Source organism: Myotis brandtii, unplaced genomic scaffold, assembly GCF_000412655.1.
Source record: "Myotis brandtii unplaced genomic scaffold, ASM41265v1 scaffold634, whole genome shotgun sequence".
NCBI classification, from domain to species: domain Eukaryota; kingdom Metazoa; phylum Chordata; class Mammalia; order Chiroptera; family Vespertilionidae; genus Myotis; species Myotis brandtii.
Window position 1 is genome coordinate 97,423 of NW_005370427.1, and position 16,170 is coordinate 113,592.

Sequence of the window (16,170 nt, forward strand, 5' to 3'; positions counted from 1 at the left end):
CCACTCTGACCACTGGGTACACTGGCTCTTGGATCTTTAAGGAGGTGCTAATTTAGCCTCTGCTGAGGCTACCCAGCAGGAGCTATGGAGAGATCAGCAGATTCCTCTTCTTTGTTTAGGGTTTGGAGGTGCCTAGATGAGGCCCAGCTGTGAAGCAATGCAAGCTGCTGTGGGGCCTTGGGCCTTCTTTTGGATGTTCTGGGTCTCTCTGACCCAGCTACAGTTAGGTAATTTTAGATTGCAAAGTGCCAGGGCATTCATATGCAAAAGCCTCTGCGCACAGCTTGGGTGGGGCGGGGTCTCAGGGAATCAACAGGGTGGAGCAAACAGCTATGGCTGATCCTCAGTCCTGCCCTAAGAGGACCCGGGCCTCACTGTTCGGCGGTAATTGCTGCAAGCGCCTCTGAGAGAAAGCTGCCCTCGAGTTCTGCCCGATGCCAGACAGTCCAGTTTCTCCCCGTATGAGTCTGGGTCCCCAGAGACTCACCCGGAACTGGCATTCAGAGCAGTTGGGAGCTTGAGTCTCCCTCCTGATTGAAAAAGACAACCATGTCCTCAGTTGTCAGCCCTTTCCGCATGCACCTCCGTACCTCTGCACTTTACTTCCACACCTCCTCTGAGTCTCAGTGTGCTTTTCTCTTTCCTTCTAGTTGTAGAATTTCCACTCGGCCAGCCTTCCGATGGTTCTGGATGATGTCCGTTTTGTCTTTTAGTTGTTTTTTTAAAGTGGTTGTGTGAGGCAGCAATTTCCGGTGTTTACCTATGCCTCCATCTTGGTTTTCTGTCTGTTCATAGTATTTTTTACGATCCTTTGTATTTCTGTGGGGACAGTGGTTACCTCTCGCCTTCGTTTCTGATTTTGTTTATTTGGGTCTTCTCTCTTTGTTCCTTGATGAGTCTGGCTAATGGTTCATCAGTATTATTTATCTTTTCAAAGAATCAGCTCTTGGTTTCATTGATCTTTTGTATTGTTATTTTGTTTATTTATTTAGTCTCTATGTCATTTATTTCCACTCTGATTACTTCCAGGTCTATATTCCCTACTTTAGTTTTATTTCTACTCTGGCCCTGGGAGGAGGTGCATAAAGGTCTGCCTATTTGGTTGCCATTTTCTCAACTCTAAATACATATTTAGGATAAAGCATGTATAACATCACTAGGAATTTTTTTTTCATTTTGATATTTAAAGTCCTATCCTATTTTCATGCATGTTGATAATTGTCTTGCCTACTTTGGTCTAAGAAAAGTCTTCATATTCCTCCCTATTTTATGCATTAGTAAGTAGACAAGTTAGCTCATTAGGTGAGATCACAGACCTCATGAAATCAAAATTTAATATTCTCCTCCCCCACCGAGGTCTGTTAGCTCCGGTCTCATTCATGGCCATGTGTGGTCATCCCCTCCTATAAATGGCTACAGGGTGAGGACACGACTTAGAAAAAGGATAAGGCATAAGAGATTGGGAGGTACAGTGGTTGTTGAGAACCTGGTGTGTATCCAGCACTATATAAATGAATGACTACTATTGAAAGAAAAAAGTATATGTCTTATTTAACCTATATATTGGCATCTTCATGTGAGGGAAAGAACCCTTATTATGTACTTCTTAGGAGTAAACTGCAGATGCCCTGTGCAGAGTAGACTGCAGCTACAAAAAGCACCTGGTGAGCTTTTTATTTTTATTTTTATTTTTAAAATATATTTTTATTGATTTCAGACAGGAAGGGAAAGGGAGAGAGAGATGGAAACACCAATGATGAGGGAGAATCACTGATTGGCTGTCTCCTACATGCCCCCCACTGGGGATCAAGCCCACAACCCAGTCATATGCCCTTGATCAGAATCGAACCCGGGATCCTTCAGTCTGTAGGCTGAGGCTCTGTCCACTGAGCCAAACCGGCCAGGGCCTGTGAGCTTTTTAACTGTGGCTCCCAGACCAGAGCCTCAGCGGCCCTGATGCAGGACGGCCAGTTTATCCCAGAAAAAGTCCCCTCACTGTATGAGGTAGGATTCCTCTGTGGTCTTTAAAGATTCTAAAATAGTGGCTTAAGTAAGACGTGGTTGTTCTTTTTTGTGCCGCGCCAGCACAGCCAAGGGTGACCCTGAGTGTGGGCGGTGAAGGATTGAGAAAAGACAGACAAGAGAATGAAAGCTGGGTCTCGGTGGGACGCTGCTTCTCTGATGGAGAGACAGCGCCACGGACTACAAGCGTGTCTTTATTTTATAGCCAGATTCCACAAGGCAAAGTAAGGGTGTGGTCAAGATGTTGACAACATTCTCGTGGGTTTCGATCCTACTCAATTACATGCACCTGAACTCTATCAAGCCCACATCACTCAAACACATGGGGCCACGTGTTCAGACCCTGAGTTCAAGCTTACAACCATAGCTGTTGGCTATAATTGGGACTTGCACGTGGCCACGAGAGGACTGTGCCCTCTCATCAGTCCGAGGCTTGAACCTGTCCAAATGCTGTAGCCGCTCTCCACACTTTTCCTATAAAAGAAGCCCCGAGAAGGTAAGCAAAGCTGCTAGGCAGTTCCCAGGACTCTGATTTCCTGCTCTGCGGGGTGGCCCCTGCAGCCCTCACGGCTTCTATCCTCTGCGGTTACAGACCCTCCTGTGGCCAAGAGCTCCTTTCCATGGAGAAAGCACGGGGAGAGATGGCCTGAGGCCTTTCCATTTGAGTTCTCTCACTTCCTAAGGAGCTTCCTCAGAAACCTACTTGAAGCTTGGATTATTGGCTAGGATTTAGTCATGGCCTATACCACTCCCCACCATCCTTCACTCCCAGGCTCCAAGAAAGTCTGGGAGATGCTTTAAACTTGTCACATGGCCGTCCCCAACGAGCTCATCCTTGTGAGGAAGGAGGAGAATGGACGCTGAGATACCCTCTCGCCGGATTGAGAACTTCAGACAGAGGGGTCCCTTATTGTCAAAGATTGAAGATTAGCTGTTACTTTACCAAGGGATTAATTGAACCAAGTGGTCACCGGTGGCGCCGTTGCCACTGTGGTGGAGAGCTAAACTCGCTAATGTGGCCGGCGGTGCCATCCAGGGGTGATGTCCCCCTCCACGCAGGCACGTGCCTTCTGCTTGCACTGAATTTCCATTGTCATGTTCGCATGGCCTGTTCCAGAGCTCTGTCCAGGCCTCTAATGTTAGGAGTGTTTAGTCTTTAGAAAGTTAGGTCCCAGTTCTGTTACTGTTGCCACACCTTTGGAAAGGCATTTGCTTTAAACCCTTTCCTCCTATATTTATTTCTAATTTCTTATGATATGTTTTTATTTTCTTTCTCTCCTCTTGTCTAATTACATGTTAATCATTTTTATTAACAGCCTTTTTTTTTTTTAGTTCTCTCCCAGATTGATCCACTGCTCATAGTGTTCGCAGCCATGTCTGGCAGTGGTTGTGGTTTTAGTCAGAGAACTTTGGTCTATCCCGTGTGGCTGCTAATTACTCTTCCTAAATATCTACTTGGACTGTGCATTCTCCCTGGGCTCCTGTCACCAAGGAAGTGGGCACTGGAGCCCAGGCTGAGAGAGACAGGAAGTGGCATAGACCCCGTGATGGCGGGACCATTAGACAAGGCTTTTGTGCACCTGAAAAGATCTTTCATTTAAATGCCAAGGGTTAGCCTGGCCGGTGTGGCCCAGTGGTTGAGCATCAACACATGAACCAGGAGGTCATGGTTCAATTCCCAGCCAGGGCACATGCCTGGGTTTTGGGCTCAATCCCCAGTAGCAGGTGTGCAGGAGGCAGTTGATCGATGAGTCTCATCATTGATGTTTCTATCTCTCTCCCTCTCCCTTCTTCTCTCTGAAATCTAAAAACATATTTAAATGCCAAAGTTTACATGCTGTCACATTGTCAGGGGATATTATTTAATTTTGCTCTATAATTCTACAACATGATTTTCTTGTCTTTATTTTACTACTTGAGAATTCATGACATTCTGAATAAAAATACAGTACAAAAATATGTGTACAGACTTTTGGAGAGTGAATGGCAATTTGTGGCATACCTTTGGTATTTTAAAAGTTAAATCACTGTATTCTAGCACTATAATTTTTTAGTGAAAATCTTGTCACAAAAGTATTTTTACTTTCAATGTAAGATAATTTTTAAGCCTTGTTTGTTTTGAGAGAAATGCTGATTCACGTGCTGCTGTAAGGAATTGTATGGAGAGAGCTCATACCCCTCTCACCCTGTCTCCCTGAGGGTGATGTCTAGCATGACTACAGTCCATCTGTCTTACTCAGTGTGTGGTCATTTTTAATTCTTCAGTTTTGTCATTTTTAAGAATTTAAAATGTCGGAAAGTACTTGAGGATGCTCATGGATTAAAGGAATTGCACTTAATATTTCTAGCTACAGAAGTAATTATCAGAAAAAGTATTCCTTAATCCTTTCATTTAAAAGCTTTTTGCAGTTTTAAGAAGGCAAAGAATGTGATACTTCTCGTTGACATTGGATTCTTTAGTTATATTTCAGAAAGGCAATGTCTAAACTATGTTGAGGGTAGAACTGCCATTTTCCTATTTGGGGATTGAGATGTGGACTCCAGCCTGTGTGTGGGGTTTTGTGTAAGCTGGAGTAGGAAGCTGCTGGCTAGATCCTCCAGCTGGGGGCTTATTCTGATGTAAATGGCCGCTCTGCCCAAGTCTAGGCCTTACTCTCAGTCTCCCAGCCTCCTTAGGATGCAAACAGGACTTGGCACCCATGGTGTGCACACGTCTCCTTCCCCTCTTTCCACCTCCTGTTGTCAATTACTCTCTCCTCCTTCCCTATAGCTCCAGCACCTCCCAAAGCCCAGTGTGAGAGCCGCCTCCCTGGACACCCCAGGTTTCCGGCAGCCCTGCCGGGGAGCCTCCTGTGTGGTGCGCCCAGTTAGGAAACTGACTGACGGGAGGAGGTGTTCAGTAACTAGGCAAGGCCCCTTAGCCAGGTTTTGACAAATGGGACAAAAACACAGGTCTAGCCGCTGGGATAAGTCCGATGTCTGGGTGGGTTGTAATTTGATTCTCTGCGATAGGAAATGAAACCTTGTTTGAGAGGATGAGCCAGTTTGAAGGAGCGAGGACCATGGGAGAAGGTGTGGGGGGAAATGCTCTCATGCGAAGCTTCCCGGGCGCTGTGTGCGAGCGCAGGCGTGCACGTGGTGGGCTGGGAAGGTAAAACTCTAATCTCGCTGTGGGTAAATACATTCACATTCTTTGCCCCTAAGCAAGCATAGAGTACATTTGTTTTTCTGTCCTTTCCAACTTTCTTACTAAAATGTTCCCAAATTTGATTACTGAATATGGGAAATTTCATGTAAAACAGTGTGCCCTCCATTGTCTCAGAGGGACCGCAGTTTCACTGCAGCCTTAGAAGCCATCTGTGTAAGACGCTTTTCTCTAGAACAGGGTCTGGATACATGAATGTGAAGGAGAGTGTGATTATGTACAAGGCAGACTCCAGTTTATTACAGATAAACATTTCGAATAATTAAAGTAACTTTCTTTCTTCTGGGATTAAGGATGATTTAAAATTTAATTCTAAACATAAATTTAGATAGACTCCCTTAAAAGTGTTTTTATTTTTAACTCAAAGTAATACGTAATGTAGAAATATGGAAAATAAAGAAACATAATGACAATTAGTTGACAAACCCTACTGTCTGCAGAAAACTGTAGTTAATATTTTGGTGTTTCCTTTTTTAAAACATATGTTGCAAACTTGGAATCTATTGTTAATCATCTACTGATGATATTTATAGCATATTATGCACTTATGACCATTTCTCATATAAATACATAGTTTTGTTAATCCTCATCCGAGGATATTTTTTCCATTGATTTTTAGAGAGAGTGGGAGGGAGGGGGAGAGACAGAGAGAAACATCAGTGTGAGAGAGACACATCAGTTGGTTGCCTCCCACAGCGCTCCAACAGTCCTCAGACCGACACTCCAACCACTGAGCAAAACCGGCTGGGGCCCACTTCTTGTATTTTTAAATGTCCCTTACATGTATAGGTTCAATCCCTGAACCTAGATTGCTTCCAGCTCTTTGCTCTTATGACTAACTCATACTGCAGTATATTTTCTACATGTATGTAGTTTCCCATAGTTTCTCTAGGAAAGATGCTTGAAAGTCAGATAACTGGTCAGGAGCATGAATATTGCTGAGGTTCTCAGCAAGGTACCCTTTTATAACTTCTTTGAACAATATATATACTTTCATTTTTAGCAAGAAAATGAAATTGGGAAGAAATGTGAGATCAAGAAAGAATCACTGCCATCAACTAAAGAAGAGCCATCTGTGAGGAAACTTTTTATTTACTTTTTCTAAAGATTTGACTTCTATGGGACTATCATCTCGTCATTTTTCTGTCAGTGTATATTCTCAGAATTGATTCTCTTCCTGCATTTTGGTCTCATAATTGTGCCTCCTCTGGAAATGGGTGGATCATGTTGTAACCATCCTACAGCGAACAGTGTAGAGATTCCCTGCCCTCTACCCTATAGATTGTGACCTCGAACGAGTCATTGTCACATCTGTGAACCTCAGGTCTTTCGTTTATAAAATCACGTTAGCACTTTAACAGGGCTGTTGTTTCTATCAAGTAGAGTAATGGATGTGAAAATTTTCTAAACGCTGAAACACACCAGCAAAGTATGAGGCCGTTGCTTTATTCGGCTCCTGATTGCAATCTGTCGCTCTCCGATGAACCTTTGCTTGTTTCCCATTTTCCTTCTCTCCCTGTCTTTATCTTAGTCCTGTTAGCAACTTCCTTGTGAAAATATACAAACCAGTTTAAAAGCTGAGACATAGCCCTGACCGGTTTGGCTCGTGGGTAGAGTGTCTGCCTGTGGACCAAATGGTCCCGGGGTCCATTCCGGTCAAGGGCACGTGCCTTGGTGGCAGGCTCCTCCCGGCCCAGACCCTGGTCAGGGGCATCCTGGAGGCAACCAGTTGATGTGCTTCTCTCACATCAGTGTTTCTCTCTATCTTTTCCTCTCTTTTCCACTCTCTCCATTGAATTTGGGATTTACTGCTGGGGTCCTAAAAATCAAGGGAAAAATATCCCCGGGTGAGGATTAGCAACAACAACAAAAATAATTAAAATGGAGACGTGGGCCTGGGCAGCTGTGGCAGTGTGGGTGGTGGCTGTTAGTTAATAACAGACGATGCGGAGACTCTCAGTTGGCCAGTTGGCCAGGAGGGAGGCTCCAGGCTGGTTTAGTAACTGTTAATCCCAAATGAAAAAGGGTCTTTCATTTCAGAAGGTAGTGTGTCTAGAATTAATGATTTTTCTGAGGTGCCAAAAATAATAAAAATTATTGAAAATCCAAGAAAACTTAAATATAGTAGATAAGAACTTGTGGAGTGGAGTGTATACTAATCTTGGAATATGGTCTTATTTGTTTTTGTTGTTTTTATATATTTTTATTGATTTCAGAGAGGGAGAGAGACAGAGAAACATCAATGATAAGAAAGAATCATTGCTTGACTGCCTCCTGCATGTCCCACGCTGGGAACTGAACCTGCAACCCAGGCATGTGCCTTGATGGTTAATCGAACTGTGACCCCCTGGTTCATAGGTCGACACTCAAGCACTGAGCCATGCTGGCTAGGCTAGAGTATGGTTTTAATGAGAAGCAAACAGTACTAAGATTTCTTGCCAAGAAAATATGTATAAGAAGATCAATTGTTTATTGAGATGATATTTATTAAAATAGGCTACTAAAATTGAAATACTAAGCTTTTAAAATGCCACATGCCCTCTGTCATAGATTATCGTGTTATAAATGTTTCTAAAGTTAGAGAGTGCTTGAGTAAATACTTTTCTGGTTTTGAAATAGATATGATTTGATTCCAAATACAAAGTTCCAATGCAGAAATAAACCTTTTTAACTGTTCATTCAGCTATTTGGACTTTTTAAATTTAGATTCCTCAATGACAAATAATTTTCCTTTTCTTATCTCTTATCCACCCACTTACCCCGGATAAGAACAAGGACAGGCCCCAGGGTGATGGTGAGATGCCTCTGAGGAAGGTGTTGCTGACAGAGTTCAGGTCCCTGGTGGTGAGTGGCTCTGCCTCCAGAAATGCCCCCAGTGTCAGGGGTGATCAGGGTCCACTGAAGAATTTCAAGAAGTTCAGAAAGGTACGTGTTCCTTCATAAAACATCCCAGAGGGCAGTGTAAAGTGGTTTTAGAAGTACTACTGCTACTAACCAGTAGTCAAAGCAGTGCCAGTTGAAAACTGGTGCTATTTCTCCTGCTTAAGACAGTTAAGGCCTGAACTGACAGTCAGTGCGTGGAACACCTAAACCGGAACCAGCCCCACTGAAACTGGACTCCTCACAGTGTGTCCCTGTTCCCCTCGCCCCTCCAGCCCCAGCGGGCGTCTGGCTGCTACCAGGTCCTCTCAGTTCTCATGCTGATCTGTGACTACCCGAAGGGGTTCTGTAACCCAGGATGTTATGAAGATAGCAGGTTTGTGGAAAATAATAGCACATTCAGTAAGAAAACGAGGCTCTGCTGGGTGGGGAGGTGAAGCCTCAGGTCCCCTGTCAAGCCCCGCCGGGCAGGGGGGAGTGGCTTCATGTCCCCCGGCCCCTACACAAGGGCGCGGCAACCATTTGCATATTAGCTCTTCATTATATAAGATGCATATGTAAAGTAAAATTATAAACACATAGAGGCCCGGTGCACAAATTCGTGCACCAGTGGGGTCCCTCAGCCTGGCCTGTGGGATCAGGCTGAAACAGGTTCTCCGACATCCCCAAGGGATCCCGGATTGCAAGAGGGTGCAGGCCAGGCTGAGGGACCCCACCGGTGCATGATTGGGGCCATGGAGGGATGCGGAAGTTTGGGCAGCCGGGGAGGACCGCGGGAGGGCTCCAGGCGAGTCCAGCCCGTCTCGCTCAGTCCTAATCGGCCGGACCCCAGCAGTAAGCTAACCTACAGGTTGGAGTATCTGCCCCCTGGTGGTCAGTGCGTGTCATAGCGAGCGCTTGAGTGGCCTTAGCATATCATTAGCATATTCCACTTTGATTGGTTGAACGGACGACTGGACACTTAGCATATTAGGCTTTTATTACATAGGACTAGAGGCCCGGTGCACAAAAATGTGTGCACTCGGGGAAGGGGGTGTCCCTCAGCCCGGCCTGTGCCCTCTCGCAGTCTGGGACCCCTCGGGGGATGACCACCTACTGGCTTTAGGCCTGCTCCCCGCGGGATTGGGCCTAAGCTGGCAATCAGACATCCCTTTGGCAGCCCGGCAGCCCTCGGGGGATGTCCCCTTGCCAGCGGGGAGCAGACCTAAGCTGCAGTCGGACATCCTTAGCGCTGCTGAGGAGGCAGGAGAGGCTCCCACCAACACCACTGTACTGGCAGCCATCAGCCTGGCTTGTGGATGAGCAAAGCTCCCCCATGTGGGAGCGCACTGACCACCAGAGGGCAGCTCCGCATTGAGCGTCTGCCCGCTGGTGGTCAGTGTGTGTCATAGTGACCAGTCATTCCCAGTCTTTCTGCTGTTAGGGTCAGTATGCATATTACCCTTTTACTATATAGGATAGAGGCCTGGTGCACGGGTGGGGGCTGGCTGGTTTGCCCTGAAGGTGTCCCGGATCAGGGTGGGGGTCCCGCTTGGGGGCCTGGCCAGCCTGGGTGAGGGGCTGAGGGCTGTTTTCAGGCTGGCCTGCGACTAAAGCTCCCAGCCTCTCCTTTTTTTCTTTTTTTTTTAATTCTTGGATTTATTTACCTTCTATAATTGAAACTCTGTTGCCGTCACTGGCGCTCCCAGCTCTGAGGCCGCGGCTGGCTGAAAGCAGGTATCTGGGGTTTTTTTGGCTTCTATAATTGAAACTTTATTGCCGTCCTGCTTGCTCCAGCTCTGAGTCCACGGCTGGCTGAAAGCAGGTATCTGGGGTTTGTTTGGCTTCTATAATTGAAACACTGTTGCAGCTCCAGCTCTGAGACCTCAGCTGGCTGAAAGCAGGTATCTGGGGTTTGTTTAGCTTCTATAATTGAAACATAGTTGCTTTTGGAGCTGTTGCTTTCAGGCTCAGAGCTGGGCCGCAGCAGGCAGGGAACCTTGGCTCCCTCCATCCCTGGAGCAAGCAAGCCTCCTGTTCGCTTCAGCTGCGTGGCTGCCGGCCGCCATCTTGGTTGGCAGTTAATTTGCATATCTCGCTGATTAGCCAATGGGAAGCGTAGCGGAGGTATGGTTAATTACCCTTTTTGTCTTTTATTAGATAGGATACCCTCATTGTTACCATCAGACCTGAGTGCCTCCTCTTTTAGGAACGATTAGATCGTTATTTTGTGCATGTGGTTGTCTGTTCTTTGCTGTCTGCTCTGGGCTCCTGGCTCTACTGTGAACCTGCTCTGACAGCTCTTGCTCGTGCGGTTGGTGAGATGCTGGAGGATCTTTTCAGAGGCGGTTTCTGTGGAAACAGGGTTTCTCTGGAACGGGATCTGTGTGATGCTTGCTGTGACCATGAGGTATTGGAGCTTTGTCTCTCCAATGGCAGCTGCTAATAACGTTTCCCAATTAAATGAGTGGTCTGCCCACTCTGACCGCTCCACAGGGTCTGACCTCCATTGAAGAGGAAGAACTCTTCTGCTTCGAGTGGAAGAGGGGGGTCTCCATCCCAGAGCTCCCTTACCTTCCCACCCACAGCCGGGAGAGCACAGGGGCATCCTTTATCTCTCTTCACCCAACGATATATCTTTATTGATTTTAGAGAGACAGCAAAGAGGGAAGAGAGAGGGAGAGGATGAGAGAGAGAGAGAGAGAGAGAGAAACATCGATGTGAGAGAGGAATTCTTTCCTACTCACCCTGACTGGAATTACACCAGCAGCCCAGGTGTGTGCCCTGACTGGGAATTAAACACACAACCTTTTGGTGCACGGACGACACTTCAAGCACCTGAGCCACCCAGCCAGGGCACAGGGCATTCATGTTCCATACTCCATGTTGAGTGCCCAGTTACAAACCTCGTTGTCAAAATCCAAAAGACTTATTATTTTTTTGTATTAATGAAGTTACCAAAGGAAAAGCAATAATATTCACTGTTGGCACGGGAGTGATGAAGAGATATAAAGCAGTACATATTTCTGGAAAGTAATTTGGAAAAATTTAAAACCCTTAAAAGTATTAATATCCTTGACAAGGAATTTTTTGAGAGTATAAAAGAAATTCAACCCAAAATTTATAGGAAAATATGTTTAATATGATTATCTCTAATGAAAGAACTTGTCTGTTTTCTTTATATATCCAAATCAATGACCTAGTTGTACTTGTGCTCTTAAAATACTGCTTAATGATGACATTGAATTTAACTTTCCCTTTCCAGTTCTTGTATTGAAATTTTAAAAGTATGTCCCATAAATATTAAGAATGTATTATTTACTCCCTAAATGCATTATTACCAGTGCACTTGTTATGGGTTTTCACATATTTTTAACCACTTCTTTATTTGTAAGCAATTAAAATTTCAATTAAAAGTATAAACTGTTGCCATCTCCAACATCTCTTGCTAGGGATGTATAAATCAGAAAGTTTAAATACTTGAATATTTGCAAGTATCAGCAGTACTTAAGCTCCGAAATCTGTAGATCACAGTATTAGACTTTAAATTATAGTGTGTGTGCTCACCTGGAGTTGCTCTAATTGGTGGATGATGTGCTAACATGATTTTTGAGCAAAACCTCCAAATTAAAAATCTTAAATTCTCTTAATACATAAATCTAGTTATGTAACTACACCTTGGTATAATAGCCAAACATAGGACAAAAACATGGCTCTAACACAGTTACCACTCTGTCTCACACATTGTCATCCACAGGTTATATACATCTTTGGCACTTATATTACACATGATTTATAACCCTTGCTTTGTTTAAGCTCTTAAAAATGATTGTCTTAATCTGTTAATGCATTTAACCTTACTACTTGACAGGTCGCATTTTCAGGAGCAGGAAAACTCCCACAGATCATTGGAGGATCAGATCTCATAGCCCATCATGCTCGGAAGAATACAGAATTAGAAGAGTGGTTAAGGCAGGAAATGGAGGTTAGTAGAAGTGAGGCCTGGTAACTTGTTTGCTTTGCATTTTGATCCCTTGTGGTTTCCTTAAACTCTTATCTATCTATTTATTTTTGTATACTTTATTTTTATTATTGACACTATTACAGATGTCATTTCCTCCTGTTTGCTCCCCTCCACCCAACCCCTGCCCCTGCCTTCCCTCTGTCCATCACACTGTTGTCTGTGTCCATGGGTTATGTATGTATGTTCTTTGGCTAATCCATTCACCTTCCATCCAGTCCCCTCTGACAGCTGTCGGTCTGTCCCATGGATCCTCACCTCTGTTTCTATTTTGTTTGTCAGTTTATTTTGTTCATTAGGTTCCACATATGAGTGAGATCATATGGTATTTGTCTTTCTCTGACTGGCTTATTTCACTTAGCACAATGCTCTCCAAGTCCCTCCATGCTGTCGCAAGAGTAAATTCTTAAGAGCAAACTTAAGTGACCTGAGGTTGGTCATTCAGGAAAATGCCTGAGTTACAGTGCTGCTCATCCATTTATTTCCCTGAGATTCAGCACTGCACTTTGATCTGCAGATGCAGTCTGTTTTATTTCAAGAAAATTTTCTGTTATATCTTTCTAATTCTTTTTTTATTGATTTCAGAGAGGAAGGAAGAGAGACATAGAAACATCAATGATGAAAGAATCATTGATTGGCTGCCTCCTGCATGTTCCACTCTGGGGATCAAGCCCAAAACCCAGGCATGTGCCCTTGACCAAAAATTGAACCATGACCTCCTGGTTCATAGGTTGACGCTCAGCACTGTGCCATGCCGGCCAGGCTTCTGTTACATCTTTCAAAACATTTTTGTATTTTCTGGGTTCTATACATTCAAGACCCAAATACCTTTTATTAGCTCACATTGACCCTCCACATTCCTTTCTTCTGCATTCATTGTGATTTTTAAGCTCTTTCACTCTATCAGAAATTCAGATTTCAGTGGTGTCTGTTCTGTTTCTTGCCAGCTATGTGACCTTGTGACCTTGGGCAAATTACTTAACTTATGTCAGCCTCCGTTTTATAGTACCTCTGCTTCATAGACTGTGTGTGAGGACTAAATAAGGTTCCACATGTAAAGTATCTGTAACAGTGGAACAGTCAGTCTTAGCTATTTCTAATTTATTTAATTCTGAAATGGTGTTATTATAGTTCTCAGTTTGTTGGCATAGCATTCGTTTCCTTTTAGTGTGTTTTTTTATCATTTAACTTTCTTACTGCTTTTACGTCCTTGTTAATTTGTGTATTTTTTAATCTTAAATTATTGTTTTTTGCAGATTAGGTTCTTCATCTTCTTTGGCAGGTTCTGTTCTGTCTCCCTTTCCCCTCTAGTATGTGGAGTGGCGTTGCTGTTTTCATTTGTCAGCAGCTGTTTAAAGTGACCTGTCCAGATACGCTCTTTGCTGTGTGAAGTGTCCTGGGCCATCTTACGTAGGGATTACATTCTAAAGCCAGTTTGTGAGCCAGAAGTTGAATGTAGTTGAAGTTACTCCCACGCCTTAGCTTGCTCCTAGAGAACAGGATTATCTGGTGGGTCCACACGTCCGTCCCCGTGGCAGGTGCTTGGCAGAGGCCCAGGGGAGACCCGTGTAGTCCTGTAGCCTGAAGACCTGGAGTCGAGGAGAGGGAGGGCTCAGCTGGAGCCTGGGCACTGGTCCTGGGGCTGGAATGAAGTGGGTGCCAGCACAGTGCGTCCTGTCCCAGAGGAGAATTTCCTGGCTCTTCCTGTTTCCTGACATGTCCGGGATGTTGGTCAGTGTCGGTCCCACTGACTCCCCTCCTGCCACCCGTCCCTCCCACAGCCCCCCCGCAGTCCTCTCTTTCCTGCTCAGGCAATTCTTTCCCAAATGTAGGGCATCAGTAAGAAGTCTCAGGTTCGGTCAGTTCTGTAGCACCTTTGAATGGAGTGGGTTAGTGTCAGGAGTCTGTCCCCTCAGTCTCTGGTTCTCTGTGTGGCCACCTTGTGAAGCCCATGCGTGGACCCTGCTCCCCTGACTGGGAGAAGGATGGTGCAGCGCCTGACTTTTTCCTATCTTTTGTTTATTTCGTTAGAATTGGGAGAGGAAGACCTTGTGTTCTAGATTTGTTCCACCGTATCTCTCCTCTTTTTGCTCAAGCAATTTTGGGTGCCCTGGGGAGGATTTGGGGTCTAAGATAATAGAGGTGACTTTCTTCTACGTGGCTGCAGCTCTGTCTGTCTCAGCTCCCTGGGCTGTCCGCTGCTCAGCTACATCCCCCACCCCGGTTCTCCCAGCCCTTCTCCCTCTGCTTCTGCTGCCGCCCGTGGCAGTTACCCTGATTGGGAGTCAGCTCCTGAGGCTTTCTTGAATTTAGTATATTGTCACTCTGTGCACTAAACATAATAATTCTTTGAACTCTATTCAACCTGATTTGAATATGGAAAGATTGTGAGATGTATTTTTCCCAAACCCTTAAAAAATATCAGTACTATCTGCAGATGCAGTCTGTTTTATTTCAAGAAAATTTTCTGTTATATCTTTCTAATTCTTTTTTTATTGATTTCAGAGAGGAAGGAAGAGAGACATAGAAACATCAATGATGAAAGAATCATTGATTGGCTGCCTCCTGCATGTTCCACTCTGGGGATCAAGCCCAAAACCCAGGCATGTGCCCTTGACCAAAAATTGAACCATGACCTCCTGGTTCATAGGTTGACGCTCAGCACTGTGCCATGCCGGCCAGGCTTCTGTTACATCTTTCAAAACATTTTTGTATTTTCTGGGTTCTATACATTCAAGACCCAAATACCTTTTATTAGCTCACATTGACCCTCCACATTCCTTTCTTCTGCATTCATTGTGATTTTTAAGCTCTTTCACTCTATCAGAAATTCAGATTTCAGTGGTGTCTGTTCTGTTTCTTGCCAGCTATGTGACCTTGTGACCTTGGGCAAATTACTTAACTTATGTCAGCCTCCGTTTTATAGTACCTCTGCTTCATAGACTGTGTGTGAGGACTAAATAAGGTTCCACATGTAAAGTATCTGTAACAGTGGAACAGTCAGTCTTAGCTATTTCTAATTTATTTAATTCTGAAATGGTGTTATTATAGTTCTCAGTTTGTTGGCATAGCATTCGTTTCCTTTTAGTGTGTTTTTTTATCATTTAACTTTCTTACTGCTTTTACGTCCTTGTTAATTTGTGTATTTTTTAATCTTAAATTATTGTTTTTTGCAGATTAGGTTCTTCATCTTCTTTGGCAGGTTCTGTTCTGTCTCCCTTTCCCCTCTAGTATGTGGAGTGGCGTTGCTGTTTTCATTTGTCAGCAGCTGTTTAAAGTGACCTGTCCAGATACGCTCTTTGCTGTGTGAAGTGTCCTGGGCCATCTTACGTAGGGATTACATTCTAAAGCCAGTTTGTGAGCCAGAAGTTGAATGTAGTTGAAGTTACTCCCACGCCTTAGCTTGCTCCTAGAGAACAGGATTATCTGGTGGGTCCACACGTCCGTCCCCGTGGCAGGTGCTTGGCAGAGGCCCAGGGGAGACCCGTGTAGTCCTGTAGCCTGAAGACCTGGAGTCGAGGAGAGGGAGGGCTCAGCTGGAGCCTGGGCACTGGTCCTGGGGCTGGAATGAAGTGGGTGCCAGCACAGTGCGTCCTGTCCCAGAGGAGAATTTCCTGGCTCTTCCTGTTTCCTGACATGTCCGGGATGTTGGTCAGTGTCGGTCCCACTGACTCCCCTCCTGCCACCCGTCCCTCCCACAGCCCCCCCGCAGTCCTCTCTTTCCTGCTCAGGCAATTCTTTCCCAAATGTAGGGCATCAGTAAGAAGTCTCAGGTTCGGTCAGTTCTGTAGCACCTTTGAATGGAGTGGGTTAGTGTCAGGAGTCTGTCCCCTCAGTCTCTGGTTCTCTGTGTGGCCACCTTGTGAAGCCCATGCGTGGACCCTGCTCCCCTGACTGGGAGAAGGATGGTGCAGCGCCTGACTTTTTCCTATCTTTTGTTTATTTCGTTAGAATTGGGAGAGGAAGACCTTGTGTTCTAGATTTGTTCCACCGTATCTCTCCTCTTTTTGCTCAAGCAATTTTGGGTGCCCTGGGGAGGATTTGGGGTCTAAGATAATAGAGG

At 44.9% G+C, this 16,170-nt stretch overlaps 1 protein-coding gene across 8 annotated transcripts in view; it reads left to right on the forward strand.

The window, feature by feature from the left end:
• NBN (nibrin) overlaps positions 1 to 16,170 on the forward strand; it is a 51,809-nt gene that overhangs the window by 29,062 nt on the left and 6,577 nt on the right. For 3 of the 8 annotated variants that reach the window (XM_014528465.1, XM_014528469.1, XM_014528467.1), the window contains 3 exons: positions 6,231 to 6,302; positions 7,997 to 8,152; positions 11,958 to 12,071. In XM_014528465.1, coding sequence (XP_014383951.1) covers positions 6,231 to 6,302; positions 7,997 to 8,152; positions 11,958 to 12,071 — 342 coding nt within the window. The remainder of the gene's footprint in view (positions 1 to 6,230; positions 6,303 to 7,996; positions 8,153 to 11,957; positions 12,072 to 16,170) is intronic. The other 5 variants (XM_014528470.1, XM_014528463.1, XM_014528464.1 and 2 more) reach the window with 4 other exon arrangements.